General features: G+C 40.3%; 1 protein-coding gene and 2 long non-coding RNA genes across 11 annotated transcripts in view; 1 reads left to right on the top strand and 2 right to left on the bottom strand.

Moving 5' to 3' along the window:
- The window catches only part of iqce (IQ motif containing E), a 47189-nt gene extending 34289 nt beyond the window's left edge, over positions 1-12900 (bottom strand). For 2 of the 9 annotated variants that reach the window (XM_088418677.1, XM_088418680.1), the window contains exons 1-12: positions 12584-12900; positions 9947-10071; positions 8132-8173; positions 8020-8059; positions 7806-7946; positions 4308-4388; positions 3688-3737; positions 2521-2634; positions 975-1046; positions 654-724; positions 495-567; positions 383-423 (exon numbers count right to left, since the gene is read on the bottom strand). In XM_088418677.1, coding sequence (XP_088274803.1) covers positions 383-423; positions 495-567; positions 654-724; positions 975-1046; positions 2521-2634; positions 3688-3737; positions 4308-4388; positions 7806-7946; positions 8020-8059; positions 8132-8173; positions 9947-9997 — 776 coding nt within the window. In that variant the 5' untranslated portion in view covers positions 9998-10071; positions 12584-12900. Of the gene's footprint in view, positions 1-382; positions 424-494; positions 568-653; positions 725-974; positions 1047-2520; positions 2635-3687; positions 3738-4307; positions 4389-7805; positions 7947-8019; positions 8060-8131; positions 8362-9946; positions 10072-12037; positions 12081-12583 lie in introns of those variants that run through there. The other 7 variants (XM_088418681.1, XM_088418685.1, XM_088418679.1 and 4 more) reach the window with 6 other exon arrangements.
- A 912-nt stretch (positions 12901-13812) lies between these two features.
- Positions 13813-14659, bottom strand: LOC148420609 (uncharacterized). The gene is made up of 2 exons (XR_015866212.1): positions 14125-14659; positions 13813-14044 (listed from the first exon to the last, which is right to left on the bottom strand). It is a non-coding gene; the product is annotated as an uncharacterized LOC148420609 (long non-coding RNA).
- Positions 14660-19392: 4733 nt separating this feature from the next.
- The window catches only part of LOC148420608 (uncharacterized), a 4972-nt gene continuing 2341 nt past the window's right edge, over positions 19393-22023 (top strand). The window contains exons 1-2 of the long non-coding RNA XR_015866147.1: positions 19393-20144; positions 20215-20515. This is a non-coding gene — a long non-coding RNA (uncharacterized LOC148420608). The remainder of the gene's footprint in view (positions 20145-20214; positions 20516-22023) is intronic.

The following is a 22023-nucleotide window of genomic DNA, read 5'->3' as shown; positions in this document are numbered from 1 at the left end:
TTTTTGTGCCTTGTCTCCATATAAATTGCTTCAAAATTGGATCATATATATACCATATCAAAATTTGAAATGGGTTGTTTTATTTTAATAAAAATACCCAAAAATATAACTGTAAACATTGAAGAATTTGCACGGTGATTAAGTTATTTTATTGTATCGTTCCCCAAAAATGGCGGTTTAAGCGCTATATAAAGCACACCGGATTATCAAGTGCAAAGTCAGGTTTTGAGAAAATTGAAAGCTTTTAGGTGCACCCTATAGTGGCGGAAAATACGGTAATAAACATCCTTGTGCCAAAGTAAGCGGTTTTGCTGTATTTTAGTCTTGACGAATAAAACTTTTCCTGTCATGACAAAAAAGAGAAACAAAAGCACTATTGAACCTTTTCTCGGAAGCTTCCAGAAGCAACTTCAGTCTCTGGATCTAAAAGATGAAGAGGCGTGTCTCACTTGTTCGCAAATGTGTCCTAATATTTTTGCACCATTTTCATTTACCTCCTCAAAGTAGTTTTTAACAGTCATCCTCATTTCCTGCAGGTTGGTGGCCCTCAATTCACTCTGCAAGTTACTGTGCTCAAAAAAATATGTAATGTATATATATATTTTTTTAATTTTCATTTTGGCATTAAAAGATCATAATGGCGAGTTTGGTACCTTATGGCATTCTCCTTCTCTCTACACTGCTGCTCCAGCTTTAGAATTCTCTGCTTCAGTCCATTCACCACCTGTATGCGGACAAAATTTTAACTGGAGAGTCAAGTGAAATAAAGACTTGGTATTCACACTAGGGATGGTAAAGTGAAGCCTCATGAAGCATTTGTGGTATTATTTTCCTCCTCTAGACAGGGCTCTTGGTTTGAATACAGTATAAGAGCTGGTGCAACGGAAACCTATTCCATTCCCACTGCATCTTCAAACAAAAAGTGCCATCTAGAGGAAACAAAAAATATATCAAAAGTGTTTTGTGAGGCTCACAAATCCATACGAAATATTCACCACGCTGCCCTCGGGCTTCTTGTCCACTAGGCTGCGAATGTACTCGGACCTCTGTGGACAGATGAGACATTAGAAAAATGGATCGTCAAAACACTATTTCCCAAAAATGGCACAGGTGAAAAATAAATCCAAAAACAGTGTTTGATTTAAAACATGACTAGCGTGAATGCTCCAAAAGATTAAGATGAGTACCATAGTCAAGTGTAACCCGGGTAGTTACGCTGGCCCCTCTCTACTGTTTTCTAGCCTGCCTTTGTTCATATGCACCGTCGGCTCAGCCTACGAACTATCGCGAGATAGTTCGTGCAGTGACCGCGAGACGTCGTGCATATGTCTTTTTAAACATGGCCGCGCCCGGCATTGACTGGTGAATTGGGTGCGAGACAAACCATAGCAGTCACAGATGCCTTCCACCATTCCCGTCCGTGAGTAATTGCGTACACCACAAATTGTCTCAAAAGACAACTACACTATATGGACGCTGTGGACCACGAACTATACTGACTCTCGACTCACTGAATGAGTGAGCCTACCAGCTACTGATTTTGTGCATTGTATATATTCCATTGTATTGTTTTGTTTCCACTGCACATAATAATAACAAATCTCAGAAGTATATGCATATTTTTCACCATTGAGCACCTCACTTTCCTCCTAGCCAAATCTGCATTAGCCTATTCAGATGATCAAACTCATTATTCATATGGCAGCATAACAGGTGCTACACAAGTCTGGTTTATTTGTAAAGCCCTGAATCAGCGCGGTCTCAAAGGGCTTCACAGGTGAAAAAGATGTCAGACAGAACATCATATATACACAACAGCAAATACACAACCCTGAAGTAAGCTCCTAGAAGGGGAATGGAAAAACTCAAAAACCTCATCTGGGGAAATAAAGAAACCTGCAGATGGGACCGCAGGTGCGAGTAGCCCCCTTCCAGGCTCAACAGGTTGTACTAGATGCCGAGTGCTAAAAAAAACACATTGTGCTATATTAGGTAAGCATAAATCTTTCCAAGGTTAAAAAATATTATTGTTACTCTCCAAAGCCTTGTGCATGTGCAAATATGACTGTAAATATCATCATAATTGCTCAAAAGGTTGCAGGGTTAGGGTTAGAATCTAAAATAGAGCTGCAAATTCACTGATAGTAAATGGAAAATGAAGTTTCATGAAGCACTTTTTCTTTAAAGATGCAGTGGATATAGAATACATTGTCGTTGCACTAGCCTGTATTTTTAAACCAAGAGCACCATCTTGAGGAGAAAAACAAGATTACAAGTGCTTCACGAGGCTTTTTTTTCCCCATCAAGGAAGTAAGGGAAATTTAAAGTCTCGTGAAGCACTCTTAATATTTTTTGTTCCTCTAGATGGCACCCTTCATTTAAAGATACAGTGCAAATGGAATACATTTCCATTGCACTCACCTTTACCTTTAAACCAAGAGGAGAAAAAAATTAAAACACGTGCTTCATAGGGCTTCATTTCCCCATCACTACAAGGGGAAGTTTGCAAAATGCAGTCACATTTGTGGGATCCAGAAGCTCTTCCAGCTGCTTCTCTCTTTTGGCGTTGCCCTCCTCCAGGCGCCGAAGTTTCACTTTCATCTTCTGATTGTCAGACTTCTGCTCGGCCAGACTCTGTAAAACGAGGACAAATTCAAATGAGGCGTATGCACTGTTTTATAAAACAGAATTAAAACTGAGTAGAATGTGACAGTGAGCCTCGTTCGACGGTGAAGGCGTAGCTAACACATTGGTTGGCCAATATTTGCTCATCAATTTCGCATTTGGAGCAGTGTCCCGCCATTATGGAGGACCAAAATCTACATTTTTATAAATGTGAAAGTAAAAATGAATATAAAGAAAATGGGAAAAGGGGAGAATATGGATATAAATATACAGTGGTACCTCGGTACTCGACCGCCTCTATACTCGACCAAATCAGTGCTCGACCAAAAAATTCAAGTAGAAAATGCATCGGACCTCGAACAGATTTTCGGTTCTCGACTAGCCGAGCCGACCCGAACGCGCTCCTCGGCCCTTCTCGGCCAGCGGGTAAGCGCCAGTTCAATTCAGACCGCCAGCGGAGTAAGACGTACGCAGTTTGTTCGAGTATTTCTTCCCGGATTTAAACTTTTTTGTGTTGCTCTAGCCCTTAATAATGGCTCCAAAGAAAGACAGTGATAAGGGGAAGGCAAAGAGGAAAACAGTGAGGACCACTATTGAATTGAAGAAGGAAATTATAGCAAAATATGAAAGTGGTGTACGAGTGTCCAACCTCGCGTCGCAGTTACCTAGCGTAAACATGGAAGGGGATTCCCCTTCCAAGGAGTAACCCCCCCCCTCCCGATCTCTCCACATCCATTCCTTTATGCCATCAACCACTCTCCAAAACGTAAGTAAATTATACAAAATGGTTTATAATGCTTTATCTATCTTATCATGTACTGCTTGTGCACATTTACTTGTGCACACATACTTTCCATTATTTCTTATGGGAAAATTGGTTTCGGTGTTCGAACAAATCGGTGCTCGACCACCACCTCAGAACGGATTATGGTCGAGTACCGAGGTACCACTGTAAGAGTATAAATGTGAGATTAAAAAAAAAAAAAAACCTGAAAATTAAAAAAAAATAAATAAATAATGTGCCGTGTTGTGCAAATACCGCATTGAACAAAGGAGGTTTACCTTCTTGAGCAGTGTGATCTCATTATGCATTTCCTCCTTGTCTCTGGCATCTGAAACAAAGACCGTTTTTACCAACGTATTTTTCAAAATGAGGCGCAGCGAATTATAAAGTGCATAGAATTTAAGCTACTGTAGTGGCTGGGCTTGCGTTATGAATTCCCTAGATGGTGCTGTTGACAAAACAAGATAACTTATTTATAGACAAACTTATTTATAGAAAATCAGAAATGAAGAATGAAGATGATTTGTAGAGAGTACTATTTGAAGAATGTGGGAAAAAATGCCTCTTGATTATATTGAAAAACTCTTTAGATCAATCCCAGGATGAATGAAGACTTTAATACCAAAATTCAGCCACAAGAATATAATTATGATTCAATTCAATATTAAACTGAAATTATTTAAAACAAATTGAAAACAACAATCTAAAAACATATTGTTTTGTTGATTTAAAAACAATTTCTGGATTTATTTGATAAAATTGTGCTTTCTTTTAGAAAAACTCAGTTTTTGCTCCTGTCAGATTTTAACCAAAAGAGATGCACCTCATAGTGCACAAAATACAGTAAAACAAAAATTAAGGACTCATGTCACCCACAACTCTGCATGCCTGTCCTTACCGTTGGGCGCCGAGTGATGTTTGCGGGTGGGCAAAGTGTGTCTGGGCAACTCTGGTGTCATGTCCCACTCCGATCGCTGATCTAAAAAAATAAATAAATAAATGAATAAAACATTATGCAGGATAGGACAAGTTTGAATCATTTAATATTTGTTCAAGTTAATATTGGAGTAAATAAATAAAAAAAGGGGCTACTGTAATTTACCCAAAAGTAAAAATAACAGAAATGTCAAGGTGAAACTAAATTGACATTAAGTCTACCAAACTTGTGCTGGTTCAAAAGTTGCTTGGGTGTTAAAATGGGACGACCATAAATCCTCAAAAGTGAGTACCGTATTTCCTCAAATAAAAAACGTTTTTATTTCCTCAAAAAAATGAAGGCCAAAAGGAAGGGTGCGTCCTATGGAAGGTAACTTATTATTATTTTTTTTTTTAATTCAACACCATTCAAGACAGATTTATCAGTCAGCCACTTAAGCCAAGTTTTGACGAACAGATGTGCATTTTTGCATTCTTACTTGTTAGCCTGGTTTGCTGAGGTTGTTACGGCATTATTTTCAATCAAAGAAGCAAACAGACTGAACCAACATCCAAGTTCATCCCTGTTCACACAAAGGAATATTACAAACACGGAGAGAATCGTGTAAACGTTATATTGTCTCCAGAATCTCAAAGTATGGAGCCGAATACGCCGATTAGAAAACACAGAAAGGTATTTCATTTGACTCTTTTATGAACGTCGTTTGGCATTCACAAACATAAACTTGGTGAAACAGGGATGCTGCACAACCTCAAGTATTTACGGTATAATGAACTTGAGCTGTGTCGCAAGATAAACGAAAAACAACTGCTTCAAGTGCATTTAACATTACACAGGTTCTGCGTTCACTGACCACTCACAATGTCAGAAATCTGAAGCACACGTCACCTAACCCGCAACAAATACATAACGTACTGATATGAACACAAGAAAACAGAGTTTACAAAGGATCATATTTATTATTTTTTGCTATAGTTTTAAACTGTTGGTGCGACCGATACAGCAGTGGTTCTCAAATGGGGGTACGGGTACCCCTGGGGGTAGTTGAAGAAACTCCAGGGGTTACTCGAGATTTTAGAGAAAAAAAACAAACACGCAAAAAAATCCCTCAAAAATAATTGTTTAATTAAATGTTTCAGGAAAATATAAAGCTCATAAAAAAAAAATAATAATTTCAGTAGATTATTCAATTTCATTATTTTAAAAGTCCAGTTTCTCCCCCATACTAGAATGGTTCGACCCAACTTCATGTGCCACCTCTCATTACATGTGAAGTTAATGATTTATTTTTGTGAAGAGATCTACACTGATATCTTAAAAAAGGACAGTTTACATTTAATATTTTTCTGTGACAAATATTGATTTTTACATTTTTTTTTTAGAACAAGTCTGACGCATTATTTGTGGACAAATATTCATTAATAATTAAGTTACTGCCTTATTTTTGTGAACAGATATCTACTGTGATCCCAAAAGAGGACCCTTTGTTTATTATTTTTCTGTCGACAAATATTTGTTTAAAATAATTTATTTCTGAGAACAGGTCTGACACTTTATGTTGATTATTTTTGTGGACAAATATTTATTAAGAATCAAGTTATGTCTTTTTAATAACAAATCTCTTCTATGATCCAAAAGAGGACACTTTATGTTGATTTTTTGTGGACTAATGCAAATTCATTGAGAGCTTCTAAAATGTAATAAATCAGACAATGATGACATGTTTTAAGTTTTTTTTTTTTATTTAAACCACAAATTCTTTGCACTGATTAAGGGGTACTTGGCTGAAGACATATTTCATAACGTGTCGCACATGGGCTACATCACTGAAAAAAGGTTGAGAACCACTGTTATGGATGTTAACATAGAAAATACCAGTATTTGAGCCCAAAATTAAGGGTGCATCCTATCCATGGGTTATATTTGGGTAATTACGGTAAATCCTCCAAAAGCTACATCGGCAAAAATGAACAAGATGGTAATACGACAAAAAAAATGTGGTTAAAAATGTGAGACTCCAGCAAATCCCCCAAAGGTTGGGCAGACCTAAAAAAGTGATGGTTTGCAACACAGATGTCAAACTCAAGACCTGCCGCAATATTTTATGTGGCTTGCGAAATGCTGATTTGACCTTAAGTTTATGGCTAAAATACCAAATTGCAAGTTGTCTTTAACATTTACACATTTGGGGGGAAATCAAGCATTTTTTTAATTCCCAATCTCTCTTTTGAACAGATTTTGCCGGTCTCTCATTTCAAAATTCGCTAATAGTGCTGGGTGATATTACTGATACATTGCGATACAAAGTGATCCAATACGCCTATCACAACAGGAGTATTGCAATATACCGTTTAGTTTCCAATACATCGCGTGTGGGTTTTGAAACGCCTAATTTTTGTAACATTTCATTTTTTTTTAATCAATCTGCTCCGGAGTGACTTTTATATCATGATTTTTGTCATACTATGAATCGTGTTTTACATGTAAATCAATCCAAGCGCTTGAAAAACCCCGCACTAAATATTACAATACATACTTTTGAGTGAGGCGATGTGGAGGCAGAGGAAGAGTGCGGACAGCAGAAAAAAAAAAAAAAAACTTTGATATGAAGATAACATTTCTTTCATTTCTGCCGTTGTAGTCATTTCTCGGGCCTCCCTCTCCTGTTCAGGTTGTCCAAAATTAGCTCCTGTATGTGTTCCCGAGAAGTGGGATAATATCTGACTTCTACTACTTCTCAATGAGCAGCCATATTAAAGAGCAGTAGAATTTCATGCTGCATTGAAATCAAATGGGAACTTTTGAGATTTCAAGTTTTGCTTGTTTTATTTCATTTTGTTTTGTTTATATGGTAAGTAATTATCGTAATATGAAGAAAAAAACCTGTAAAGAGGGGGGGCTATATTGCAGCGAGACACTGTGAAGGTTTCCTGCATGCCAGACAGACGAGGTAACTGTAAATGCACTTGCCACTGACACTCCGTGGATGTCGAACTACTGCAGTACACATATTTACTTAAATTTTAAAATTATTAATCCTCATACAGTAACTGTACTGTTATCCCTTTCCATTCCCATTCACTTCGAACGTAGTCACCAAGAGCTGCAGTTACATAAGCGGCGCCCTGAAGTCTAATTAAAGTGAAAGCTGTAGATGACAAACATGATAACATTAAGAGTTTACACTTGAATTTCCAATTTATTACACAAGGCCCCCATTAACAGAAGGAAAAACGAGGGATCATGTAAGTATCGCATTACACTTTTAAGACACAATACCCAGCACTCCTCGATAAGTGTGTGATGAACACACTTAAAATGTATTCGACTTTTAAGTTATAGCAGCCTTCCAACAGAAACTACAACTACAAATGTGGCCCACAATAACAATGAGGTTGACACCCCTGGTTGGAAAGGAGAGTAAGACCTGCGGGGGTCCCCGGAGTTCTTAAGGCATACCGTGCTGGTTGCTGAGGGAGGTGAAGCGAGCAGAGTACGTCTCCCCGCCAGGAGTGTCGCAAAGCGACGTTCGGGGAAGCTTCCAGGTCGACATGGCTGCTTTCCTGGGGTTCATGTTCATACTGGACAGGTACGGGGACCCTGTGAGGGAAAATAGAGGACTGACTCAAGTCTGGTCTCGGAGGAAAAAAAAAAAAAGTGAAAGTGGACTCACTGAGAGAAGGTGGCGGCTTGCCCGGTTTCTTCTTTGGCGTCTAAGAGAAAACAACAAACTTGGATGAATTGAAAGAACTCGTTGACGTAGAAAGAAGAACGCTAACATGTACCTTTTTGGAATAATCAGAGGAGTACGAGAAGCAGTTGCCAGGCTGAATGGCATGGAAGAAGAAGTGCATTGGCATTAGCGTCATTTGGGTACGATAGAACCCAAGAGAACAGAACTACATGGTGAAACACATGGTGATGATAATTTCCCTTTTTTTTGTTGTCCATCGTACACCATCAGGTAGAAATCTCGTTTTGCTTTTTTTTCTTCGAACTTTTGAACACCACGGCCCTTTTGGGGAAGACGCAAAACACATTTTCATCATGTAATATTGAGTTTTGTTCATGTTTCACGCTTCAAAATTGGGAATTTGGTAGAAAATAGCATGGAAAATGAACTGACAATCCTTGAATGTTTTCAACAGGGGTTCTTGGTTTTTCAACTTCTCTCGCACCCCCTGTTAAATTTGTATTTCCACCAAGTGGTGCTTCAATTGGCCAGTATCCATTTGTACGCATTTCCAATGATGAGGGCCTTCCCCCACCCCACCCCCAAAAAAGGAAAATGTGACTGCAATATTAACAGCAAGCATCATAATTACATTGTGCACTTATAATTGTCATGTATCTGTTGTGATTTCGGGTTGGGTTTTCTGTTTTGGGGGAATTTTGTTTTTCTCAAACTGTGGGTATCTTTTTAGTTCTCGTCCTGCTCATTTGGTTTCCCTTGTGTCGTCGAGCCTTGTTAGTATGATTGGTTTCTACTTGACTGTATACCTGCCCTCCTTGTCATCCAATCAACTTCCCCTGCCTTTTGTCTCTCCCCAGCTGTGTCGTGTCTTCTCGGTATGTGTGTAGTCTATTTAAGTGCCCTGTTGGCATTCAATTCTTGTCAGGTCATTGTAAGTCTAACCCCCCCCCCCCCGCTGTCTTGCCTCGCGCTCCCTTGTGCCCATTCTTCTCGTGCTGCCTCCCGTTCCTTGTTGCCCCAGGAAGTTGAGTTTAGCATTTTTTTGTTGTACTTTGTATTTTTTGGTTCTTTCTAACCCTGCTTCTGTTTGTTATTAAATTCACCTCATTTGAGCCTCATACCAGTCTGCCCTGCATCTTTTTGGTTCCACCTCTCCCACGTCCCACACCGCCACAAGCCACCATGCCCAACCATGACAATAATATCAAACTGAGTTCCCATATTTTAATTTTCTATTTTACTAACACGTTTTAACTATAGAAGCATACACATACTTTGATGTAAATATCAAACAGAGCTCCTGAAGTGCAAATCGCACAAACATAACACGTGGCAAAAAAGGTAATCACAAACAAAAACCAAAAACACCTTACAAGAAGAAAACAAGCAAGAAAAACGGAAGGATGTAAAAAAGAGGAGCACCCAAAACAGACTGCAAGAAGAGAAAACTGCAAAAAGAGCAAGCAAGGAAAAAAGAAAACGCAAGAAAAATGGAGCGCACAAGGGAAAAAAAGCACGCAAGAAAAAGGAGCGACCAAGTAAAAGACCATGTAAAAAAGGAGGATGTGAGAAAAAATGAGCAATCAATAAAAACGGAGCACAAAAGAAAATGAGCATGCAAGAAAAAAAAAACGCGCAAGAAAAAGGAGCATGCGAGAAACGTTAATCCTGTGACAAGGTTGCACTGATTGTTTTCTAAATCCTATTAATCATTAAGGTGATAAAAAAAAAAATTAAATGTTGGCTTGATTTTTTGAACATTTGCTAACTTCTGCAAGACGGCGCCACTGCACCACCTGGTGTCGCGGATGCATAATTATACGTACACGCCCCACTATTTGGTATGATGAGTGGAATATCCTACAAAGTAACATAATGTTGTTGCAGGACTGGGAGGACAACTCACCAGGACCTCACAGTCCTCATCTGTGGGGATGTCACTGGCCCCCCCTGACATGTTGGCGGCCCGCGTCAGGCGGACATGTCAGCCTCTGGTGGCACTCGAGCCAATTGGAAAATGTGACGGGCGGTCTGTCGGGGACATGCGGCGTCAAAAGAACACTTTGCGGCTCACCTGAAACACTCAAGTTATGGCTCAGATTCAGCCATAAGCTTCACAAGTCATTGTACAGTGCAGATGAACTATAGCCTGGTGGGCGGGGACTTGTATTCCTACTAGAACTGGGTTTGGAGTCCACATCGAATAAAAATGCTCCATATAAACACATCAAGTCGACTAAAAAGGCCCAAACTGAATGGAATCTCATTTGGTTTCATTTGATTTCCTTCCCGTTGTATACTACTGTTTGTTTAGTCTCTATACACTGTAAAAAAAATAAATCAATGCAATTTACTCTATTAAAATGAGGCATCAAATAACCAACATTATTCATGTACTCATCTGGCCTTATTACCACCCAACCCAATCCAAATACAATGGACCCCTGTGTAACAACTTCCCTGATTTACGAATTTTCATGTTGCGACTTGGAATACTGAGTTTTTCCGTCCCCTCTTTTCCACACGGGGGTCCACTGTATATGCCTTAAATTTGTCAGGTTTTCATTTCATTTAATTACCCGAAAGCAACACTACATTTTTCTTCTCAAATTAAGGGCAAATGAATTGGAACATTAAACACTTTGTTGCTATATTGTGGAACTCATTTGCAAAACAGCTATGCCTTTAATTTAAGTTTTCATTTCATTTAATGCCCCAAAAGGAAGACGACATTTTTCTTTTCATATTGAGAGCAAATTGATAGTACCACGAGGCAATGTATAGCTTACTTATTCTATATAGGATTTAATTTTTGTTAAATTTTAATTTCAAATGTTTTTATTATCACATCTAATGCCTTGAAAGAAACGCTGCATTTTTCTTTTCAAACTAACAGCAAATGAACTGGAACATATAGCAATTTATTGCTAAATTTTGGAACTTCATTGCAAAGCATTCTATGCCTTTAATTTCTTCAGTTTTCATTTTATTTAATGCCCTGAAACAAACACTATATTTTCTTTTCAAATTAAAAGCAAATGAACTAAAATGTGTAGCAATGTATTGCTAAATTGTGGAACTCCATTGCAACATAGCTATGTCTTAAGTTTTTCATTTAAATGAATGCCCCAAAAGGAACACTATATTCATCTTTTCAAATTAAGAGAAAATTACTTGTAACATTAAGCAATTTATATCTAAATTGTGGAGCTACTTTGCAAAACATTCTACGCCTTATAGCTTGTTAACTTTTCATTTCATTTAATGCCCTGAAAGAAACACTATTTTTTTTCTTTTCAAATTAAGAGTGAATTTATTGTAACGTGAACTAACTTGTAACTACATTTTTCTATAGTGATTTATTTTCAAAATGTTGTCAAGTCTGCCAAGAGACACCACCACAAATGTATATCCAAAGAAAAATAATTCAGACGTGGATGCAAAGCATCTTATTTCTTAATTCAAAAATGTTTTGCGCTAGGGAGTTCTTGCCCAAAAAAAAAAATTCAGATGGAGTGCATCACTGTAAAAATGTTTAAGCAACATCTTCTTTTCGATGGAAATACAGTGGACTCCCATTATACGAAACCAATGGTGAGCAACAGAAACCGATGAAAAATAGCTAATGCATATAAAATCCCAGGTAAAATCATCAAAATTGTATATACATATTAAAAACTGGTTAACAATAGTATAGTAAGTGCTTGTTATATATAATATAGATGTATACAATTAAATAGCATGGTTAATTAAAAAAAAATAGATAAATAATTTATTCAGCCTTGAGTGACGTGACTTGAGCTTGTTTCCCACGCGAGGGTAGCCAAGCCTAGCCTAGTCTTCATATTTCTTGATTATCTCAAGCTTCGTTTCAAAACTAATCATCTTCTTCCTGCTTCCTTTAACATCACTAGCAATCTTAGGACCCGTGGCTAACAAATTAAAGTTTGAATTAAGCAATTAAATCAACCATAAATACGATATTGTAAGCACTCACATCAGGATCAAGTCTTTAGCATGAAGGCAAGGTAAGTGACACCATCTTTGTGACACGTGACACAGACTAATGGCAGACCAGCATCTGCGCTACCAATAGCAGACCAGCAATTACCTAAAGACGCCTGAAGATGGAGGCAAAACAACATAAAGACAGCCAACCCCTAATGTCATGAGCTGTTAATGTCGTAAAGTGGGAAAATGCAGTAAAGAGCCAAAAAAACGTCGCAGTCCACGTCGTAAAAAGTAAAACAAAAACAAAACTACCTAAGGCAGGGGCGTAGTAAACCTGCGATCCATTGTATTTCGATACCCGGAAAAAGTCGGGAAAACATTTTTTTATCAACTTTATTCAACAACCTCCAATTCCAAAGAAATATACAAATACACAGAACATATTGGCATCGGGGGGAAAAGTTTATACGCAAACATGGCGTCACTGCTGTGCTTTTGACGTCACGCTAAATGTTTCTTACATTTCGTGAACCCCTAGTGATCCTTTTGATATTGTCTTGTTGAGTTTAAAAAAAAAACATTCAAACTTTACCTTCATTCGCGTCGTGGGTTATCTTCATTTTCTCTTCTTTTAATCTCCAAGCGGACTAGCATAACAGTACAGTAGAGTCGACAGCTTTCCCTTTAAACGGAACGCGGCGTTAGCATTAGCATTAATACTGGCAGTCCCTGTTCACTTGGCGTTGATTTGTCCGCGTTCTCTGGCCAGGCGCTGCCGGTTCGCCGGCGACATGGCGTCTCCAAGCTACGACGAGTTGTTTTTGTCTCGCTCCGGAGGTTACTTGTTTCACACCGAGTCGTTTAGCAACCAGGCGACTGGGGAAAGGCACACGAGAAAATTGTAGGCTAAACCGGAAACGCAGCAATCGCACTTAAAGAATAAACGTCTTAACTGACGATGAAACTCAGTCTTGTTTTCCAATATGTATGTACTGGCAATCTTAGCTTTATTATACATGTGTGTGTTTAAGATTATTCTATATCTAATACAATTGTTAGATAAATTGAACTTTTAGTTTAAACAAAATATCTATTGTGAAAGGCAAACATTTGTACAACCTACTCTGGCTCGCGAGTGTACGCGCGCGCCCGCAAGCTACCAGCAAACTTCAGCAGATCAGAGGTCCTTTTTTTTTCTTTTTCCTAAAACAAGCGAAACGAGTTATTTTGGTTAACTGACAAGCCCAACCTTGAAACAAGTCAAACAGGCCGTCTAGAGTAAATCTCACGTTGTTTAAGGCACTCCACGCGTTATGCATGAAATTGCACTTTTAATGGAATCGTACAGAGCCCCTCTGGTGCCAGGGTATTATAAAAATATGTGCACCCATCCGTGCGCACGGATTACTAATTCCTTTGCTCAATTTAGTAATCCGTGCACATGGTTTAGTAATCCGTTGCGTACGGCGGTCCGTGACTTTCCCACGTACGCCTTCAGTCATGTCAGACTCTTGAATAAATACCTCTAATGCGCACACGTACGCATTACTGGGTTATACAGGCTATTTTCTGGAGCATTTAAACGCCAGTAAACCCGCATCAGCAATTAAAACGTGTCATTATACGTGATGCTGTCAAAATGTAAAAGAATTAATAATCATTTAAAATAAATATACACGAAATTTTATGAAGTCCAAATTACAAATTGCAGTTGAATATAAGAACATCATTTTATTGCTTTACTCTTAATTGAATCTGAACGAAAATAAAATAACAAACATATTATGAAAAATGAAACAATAAAGAAAATGCTATCACTCACAACGCAAACGGCGGTCACAACCCATCATTTTTCAATATCTCCCGATTTTTCTCCCTCTCCCTCTTCATAGTGGAACTCTCTCTTTCTCTGTACAGTACTGTATATCCACTCCGGTGTCCCCAAATGTTTTAAAAGCATTGTACCGAGTATGTCCAGCCGTGCTTTGGTGTCATGTTGCTGCTTTGTTCAAAAAATGTAAGTTTGCAAATCCAGTGTAGCTCCAAATCGATCCTTTGCAAACAAAAGGCATAAGGCAAATACTTAAGTAAGTTGGCAAGATATTGGCAGATTCGGACTTTCGCGATCAATACCTCTCAGCCAAAACGTTATCTAAACACCAAAGATGCCTTTATGCCTCCATCATAACACGGACTACCAGCTACAATGGCAAACATCTGGATAAATATTGAAAACAAGCGAGACGGATGATGTTGATCGATTCGCCAGGCGGCAACAGAGCGAATGCGCAGGGACCGTCAACAAAGTGCAATGCGCTGAAAAGAAAAAAAAATGTATTAACTCGAGTGTTAAGTATAAAAACTCTAAAATAACTACACATATCTGTCAAAGCCCGATCATGCAAAAGCTGCTGGTTTAATAATGATTAACGTTGCATTTTTTATGTATTTTAAAGATTATTTATCAATAATTTATCAATAGCTCATATGCTGGTTGGGTAAGAGACTCCAAAATGGCAACAAAAATAAATCACAAGCTCCATACCATGCTACAACCTCCATACCATGCTACAACCTCTGTTTTTCTAATAAATAGTTTTCCTAATTTTAATGATTTAATCAATAGTTATTGAACAATATTTACTTATACATTGATCAATAGTTTAAATGCTGATTGGCTCAGATACCCCCAAAAAATCGCTACAAGCATCATCACCCCCCATTCATGCAACAAAATGTGCCCCCCCCAAAAAAAAATCACTTTGCCTAATAATGATTATTATATGCTCATTGATCCATAATTACAAATATATTGAGCAATAACTCCGAGGTTGGTTGAGTTAGAGAACCCAAAATCCCCACACATATCTGTAACATCCTTCCCTTCATCCTACAACCTGTTTCTCTCACAAATCCCTTTGCCAAATTTTAAAGGAATTTTTACATACTTATTGATCAATAATTACCCATATATCGGTCAATAGCTTTGCTGTTGGTTCGTTTAGAGACCTCAAAATCACCACACACATTATTTACATCCCTCCCTTCATGCTACAACCTCTGGTTTTCTAGAAAATCCTTTTGCCTAATTTTAAGGATCATTTTAATTTTATTGATCAATAGCTCTGAGTTTGGTTGGTTTAGAGTCTAAACCAACCAAACTCAGAGTTATTGATCAATGATTGGTGTTTTGAGGTGTCTAAACTTTAGACACCTCAAAACACCAAAAATCCATCCAAACCTTTGGTTTTCTAATAAATCCCTTTGCGAAATTTTAAGGATTTTTTTGTGCTTATTGATCAATATTTACCAATATATTGATCAATAGCTCGGCTGTTTGTTGGGTATTAGAAAACCAGAGGTTGTAGCATGAAGGGAGGGATGTCACTGATGCGGTTGGTGATTTTGGAGTCTCTCACCCAGCCAACCGCAGAGCTATTCGTCAATATATGGGTAATTATTGATCAATAATCATAAAAAAAAATCCCCCAAAATGAGTAAAAGGGATTTTTCAGAAAACCAGAGATTGTAGCATAAAGGGAGGGATGTCAGTGATGTGTGAGGGAATTTGGGGATCTCTAACTCATTCAACTGCAGAGCTATTGATCAATATATTGGTAATTATTGATCAATAAAAATAATCCTAAAAATTAGGCAAAAGGATTTATTAGAAAACCAGAGGTTGTAGCATAAGGGGAGGGATTTCACGAATGTGTTTGGGAAGTTTGGAGTCCTTAATCGAACCAACAGCAGAGCTCTTGATAAATCTTGATAAATTATGGTCAATATGCATTTAAAAAAATCCTTAAAATTAGGCAATGGAATTTATTAGAAAACCAGCAGTTGTAGCATAATTGGGGGTACTTCATTGATGGTTGTAGATATTTAGGAGTGTTTACCCCAACACAACAAGGGGAGCCAGTGATTCATTTTGAGGGTGTCATGAGCTGCCACGTCTTTCCCTTGTGGAGCTTTGTCTTATTGCAGGACAGGCCTGACCGAGTAAGGGGTGGAACCATGGCTGCGCACCTGTTCTCAATTCCATCATCTATTTAGCGCAGCCGGAGCAGGGCGACAGCGTCGGATTTTTCTCTGAACCTCCGTTGCGTCTGCGTCTGTTACTTCCCGAGTTTTTTCTGAGTTTATACTTATCGTATTTATTTGTCCGTCTCCTTGTCATTTCCCTCAGTTGTTACTTTGCCTCGTGAGTATTTTCCGCGCTTTCTTTTGTCGTTCAAGCCCGTTTTTCGAGCGCCTTACTTTGTTACTCGTTTTTTGGCACAACTTTCGACGTCGCCGTCCTGTTGGTTCCGCCCCTGTCGGGTTTTGATTTTTATTTATTTTTCTATTCCCGGTCACGTGTTACGTGCTCCTTATGTTATTAAATTTCCTCCTCATTTGTTACTTTGTGTTCAGTCTCTGTTGGGTCGATGCACGCCCGTTATTTCCGGGGTCTCAAAGCGTCACAGAGGGTATAAATGAATAACAAGCATATAAAATAACTCCCTCAAATTTAACAAAATAATTTATTTTAAAAACGACTGTTGTATTGTGATCATGAAAACGTCATTGATGTGCCCAGTGATTTTGGACTCCTTATATTAAACAATATTGGAGCTATAAATGGAAATTTAGTTTATTAATGATTATTCAATCAATCAATCAAATTTTATTTGTATAGCCCTAAATCACCGAAGTCTCAAATGGCTTCACAGATGCCTTTCAGTGTAAGGTACACAACAGCATCCCCTGTCAAAGCTCCCAGAAGGGGAAGGAAAAACTAAAAACCCCAATTAGGGGAAAATCGGAAACCTCCAGAAGGGACCACAGGTGGAAGGAGCCCCCTTCCAGGCCCACAGGTTGAAGTGGGTGCTGCATGTATCAAATACAGACATACACATAAACAATATAAATTACAGAAAACATATTGTGCTATATAGTGCAGTGATGTCTTGACAGCAGGCAAAGCCATTGGGCAGGAACCATCCCACATTCCAACCAGGTGGACTGCAGACAGCCGATCTCCTAACCCGCGATGGTCGATCAGCGCAGGACCCAATGAAGGCGGTCAAGTCAACCCTCACCATCTAGCTAGGCCCTTCTACCGGTCGGAAGAGGGGGGCAGGAAAAAAGAAAAAAGAAGAAAGCTGCAGACAGGCTCAATTAACTAAATGCTTTTGAATATAAATGTGTTTTTAGTCGGGATTTAAAGATTTCTACTGAGGTGGCTGCGCGAACTTCCATAGGTAGGGCATTCCATAGTACTGGCGTGCGAATGGAAAATGCCCTTGATCCCGCGGACTTCTTTTTAGCCCGTGGGGTTGATAGCAAACCGGAATTTTGTGATCGAAGTTGTCGGGACGGGACATATGGTGATACTAAGTTGACGAGATAGGAAGGAGCTAAACCGTGTAAAATTTTATAAGTAATTAACAGCACCTTAAAATCACATCTCACGTGTATCGGAAGCCAATGCAGGTCAGCTAGAATCGGAGAAATATGATCGAACTTTCTCGTCCTTGTCAATAGTCTCGCTGCTGCATTCTGTACAGACTGCAGGCTTTTAATGTAGGACATGGGAAGTCCAGAAAACAAAACGTTACAATAGTCTAGGCGCGACGTGACAAATGCATGAATTAATGTTTCTGCATCGCTAAGAGAAAGAATAGGGCGAATCTTAGCTATATTGCGGAGGTAAAAAAACGCCGTTCTTGTCATGTTATTAATATGTGTCAGAAAGGAGAGAGCTGAGTCAAATATCACGCCGAGATTTTTTGCAGAACTACTTTGGGAAATAATACAGTTTTCCAGGTTCAACGTGGTCTTCTTAAGCAAGTGCAGATGATGAGCAGGGCCAATAAATAACATCTCAGTTTTACTCGCGTTGAGAAGCAGAAAATTGGAAGACATCCATTGTTTAATCTCGGCAAGGCAGGCCTCCAGTTTACTGCACTTGCACGGATCTGTTATTTCTAAGGGCATATAAAGTTGGGTATCATCAGCATAGCAATGAAAACTAATAGCATGTTTACGTATAATATCGCCAAGAGGAATCATGTAGATGTTGAACAGTAAGGGACCAAGTACTGACCCCTGCGGGACACCACATGAGACGGAGAAAGATTCAGAGAACACATTGCCATAAGAGACACTATGCGTCCTTCCCAGGATGTAAGATCTGAACCAAGAAAGTGGTGATCCCAAAATACCAACACATGATCTAAGACGTTCTATAAGAATATGATGATCAATAGTGTCAAATGCGGCACTAAGATCAAGCAGTAATAATATTGATGAGATGTTGGAATCCATGGCTAAGAGAAGATCATTCGTCACTTTTACAAGGGCTGTCTCAGTTGAGTGGTTGGCCCTAAAACCTGAGATTTTCAGGATCTAAGTGAGGTTTCTCAAGTCATGGTTGAATGACGGCCATCTTAAAAACTTCAGGTACAATGCCAGAGGAGAGTGACATGTTGATAATATTCAAGACAGATGACCCTAAAACCGGGAATAAATCTTTAACGAGTTTGCCTGGAAGCAGGTCGAGCATGCAGGACGTCGGCTTTGCTGCATTAACCAGTTGTGTAAGACACTCCAGGGATACTAAATCAAACTGGGACAGGGTAACCAGACTTTCTTGAACCTGATTGTCCGAACTAGCATCAACAGTCATAGCCGAGGGGGTAAGTGGCGCTGCCTTTTTTATTTCGTCCCTTGTTAGCTGAATCCGCTGAGTAAAGAATTGCATGAAATCGTGTGCTGAATGGAGGGAACTATGATTAATCTGCTGCTGTTGCGTGAGCTGTGCTACCGTGTCAAATACATATTTTGGGTTGTGTTTATTAAGACTAATCATTTTGGAAAAGTAATTTGTTTTTGCTAACCTAAGAGCCTCTTTATATTTCAGCAAGCTATCGCACCAGGCCTGACGGAAAACCTCGAGTTTAGTTGTTCGCCATTTACGCTCAAGTTGTCTACTTAACAATTTACAAGTACGCGTTTCATCCGTAAACCACGGAGTGTGCCGCTTTGGATGAGTTTTAAGTTTCAGCGGCGCTATAGAGTTTAGGGAATTAAAAAGAACCATGTGGCGGACACTAGCATCATGCCTACTGGGTGAGAGACATGGTCCTAGTGTCCGCCACACAGGCCGCCCGGCTGGAAGATCCTGGTCGACGGCCAGGGACTCCGAAATTGGACTGCACAGCCGTTCTCACCAGCCTGTTGTTGGCTGGCTCGATCCCTGGTGCGCCAAGGGACTGGGCAACGGGTGAGAGGACCCTTGTCGGGGTGCTGGCTGGCTGACGTGGTACCAGCTTGCTGCATTACCTGACGTATAGTAGGCGGTTGGAGATGTAGCCTTGCCACATGGGTGACCCCGGACGTCAGCCACCCCTCCGATTCACCATGCCCGCAGGTATGGTCCGAGTATACATCGGAGCGGGTCAGCTGGTGTTGGTGCCGCAGCAGGTTCAGGCCCAGGCACAGACTGGGACGCAGCCGCGACCGGCCGTCCCTCGGGAAGCCCACTGTGCCTGCCAGCATGCAGGTCAGCACTGCCACTCCGGCTCCTGCGGAACTTCAGAACATCCCTTTGCCAACGCTACCTCATGGTTTTCACGCTGAGCGTCTCACCCTTACTCCTGTCGCACCTGGGCCCCTGGTGTCACATACACCGCCCAGGACCGGACTGAGACTCAGGGTGCCAGACTGATGAATACCCTGTGGGGTTTTCCGTTATGCCTTTCTGGGTGTTCGGGGGGGAGCTGAGTGGCGGACACTAGGACCATGTCTCTCACCCAGTAGGCATGTTGCTATGATCCTTTGATGCTTTGAACCTGTTGGCTTTGTCTTTGTTGTTTTGGACTTTGTTGTATCAGTTTTGTGATGGCATGCGAAGATTAAAGATCTCCACTAGCACAGCAACGTGTGGTTTCCTCGCCTCGCCACATTGGTGAACCCAGACGTTAGAATGGGTGACCCCGGATGGGTCATCTTGCCATATTGTTATCCCAGACGTTAGAAAGTTTTGTCAGGCTGTTGGAGATGTAGTCTCGTCACATGGGTGACCCCGGACGTCAGAATGTTTCAGCGAGGAATCACCGCAGACGTCCCACATCGTGAAATCCCTCCACCAGCCTACTATACATCAGGTAATGCAGCAAGCTGGTACCACGTCAGCCAGCCAGCATCCCGACAAGGGTCCTCTCACCCGTCGCCCAGTCCCTTGGCGCACCAGGGATCGAGCCAGCCAACAACAGGCTGGTACAGGCGCTGGTGAGAACGGCTTTGCAGTCCAATTTCAGAGTCCCTGGCCGTCGACCGGGATCTTCCAGCCGGGCGGCCTCATCTACTACTGATGTCCGTCCAGCCTCAGCAGTTGGCCTCCAGCCACCATCATTCAGCCGCCCCTCCGATTCACCATGCCCGCAGGTATGGTCCGAGTATACATCGGAGCGGGTCAGCTGGTGTTGGTGCCCAGCAGGTTGAAAGCATCAAAGGATCATAGCATCATGACTACTGGGTGAGAGACATGGTCCTAGTGTCCGCCACAACCGTTGATATTAAGAACATAACTTGTCCAAAATTAAACAAACGCTTTTTTATCCAAAAGCACGTCCAAAGTTAAACAAACGCTTTTTCATCCAAAAGCACTGTTCCAATATGATCATGATAATGTCTTTGATGTGTTCGTTGATTTCATAATCACAAATTGTGGCGTTACTGTTTTTTTTCTTCTTTTACCTCCTCATCTAGTAATTTGCAGACGGTCCCTTGCGCAACCGCCCAGCCTCTCCTGCTCATAGAGATCAATTGCTTCTTTTCAGCGAAACAAACGGTTTAAATATTTTACAAGGCACAAAGGCAACGTTGATGTTTAGACAAGGTTTTGGCTGAGAGGTATTGATCGCGAAAGTCCGAATCTGCCAATATCTTGCCAACTTAAGTAAGAAAAATTTGCCAGGGGTAGAACACCCCCCCCCACCCCCCAATTGGCCCAACCAGAAAAGTTCAGCTCACTCCCCTGTTCCCCAGCCAGAAAAACGGCAAAGACAAGCCCCCCCCCCCACTTGATTTGGAAGTGGCGAAGAAAACACAGCCCGGGGTAGGTTAGCTACGCTACCCCTTTAACACAGATCAGCCGAGCCAGCTTGCTGAGGATAGCCCCGCCTTCCTCCCGCAACATTTGAAGCGAATGCCTTAGTGCAGGGGTCGGCAATCCAAAATGCTGAAAGAGTCATATTGGACCAAAAAAAAACAAAAAACAAATATGTCTGGAGCCGCAAGAAAATTAAAAGCCTTATAAGGAAGGCGACACATGCTGTATGTATCTACAATAGCTATATTAGCCTACTATCAAAATGATTAAGTTAACTACGAATACATAACGAGGCTTCATAATTAAATGTTTATTTTTCCTGCAATGCATCCCGTCGAAAATGACGCACCACTAGACTACTCTGTTGTGCGATGCCGCCTCAAGTTTAACTTCATTACAATATTAATGAATTACGTTTCATTGAAATGAAATAAAGCAGATTTTTTAAGTTTTTATTTACGAGGATTCGAAAAAACAACAAAATGGAACGTGCATAACGTGCCCCTTATCTGGGCAGCAGAGTGCAATAAAACACAGCCTGCATTTATAAAAATAAAACATCAGCCACATACCTGCATAAACGCGCAGTCTGTTCAATATCGATCACATCACACATGACAGCCAATTTGAGTATGCTGGCGCTGAATTAATGTCCTTGATTTGTTGATCGGTGATGTTGCCTGCCGTTTTAATTCTTCTTTCTTGCACTGTCTTGGCGGAGAGAGGCGTGTCTTTTTTTTGTATTATCCCGGTTTTGTTTATGAAGTCTGTAAATAGGTGTTCTGATATGTTGATGAATGACTCCATGTAGTCACCATCTGTGAACGGTTTGCCACGTTTTATTATCTCCCGGGTTGCAACGAAACTTGCAGCAGTCATGGAGTTTGGAGATGCAATCCACTTAAATATATTTTTGCACTCCTCTAATTTCT

This window comes from Hippichthys cyanospilos, chromosome 7 (genome assembly GCF_059441005.1).
Source record: "Hippichthys cyanospilos isolate Australia breed blue-spotted pipefish chromosome 7, RoL_Hcya_1.0, whole genome shotgun sequence".
Classification (NCBI taxonomy): domain Eukaryota; kingdom Metazoa; phylum Chordata; class Actinopteri; order Syngnathiformes; family Syngnathidae; genus Hippichthys; species Hippichthys cyanospilos.
This window is presented reverse-complemented; position numbering and strand designations above follow the sequence as displayed.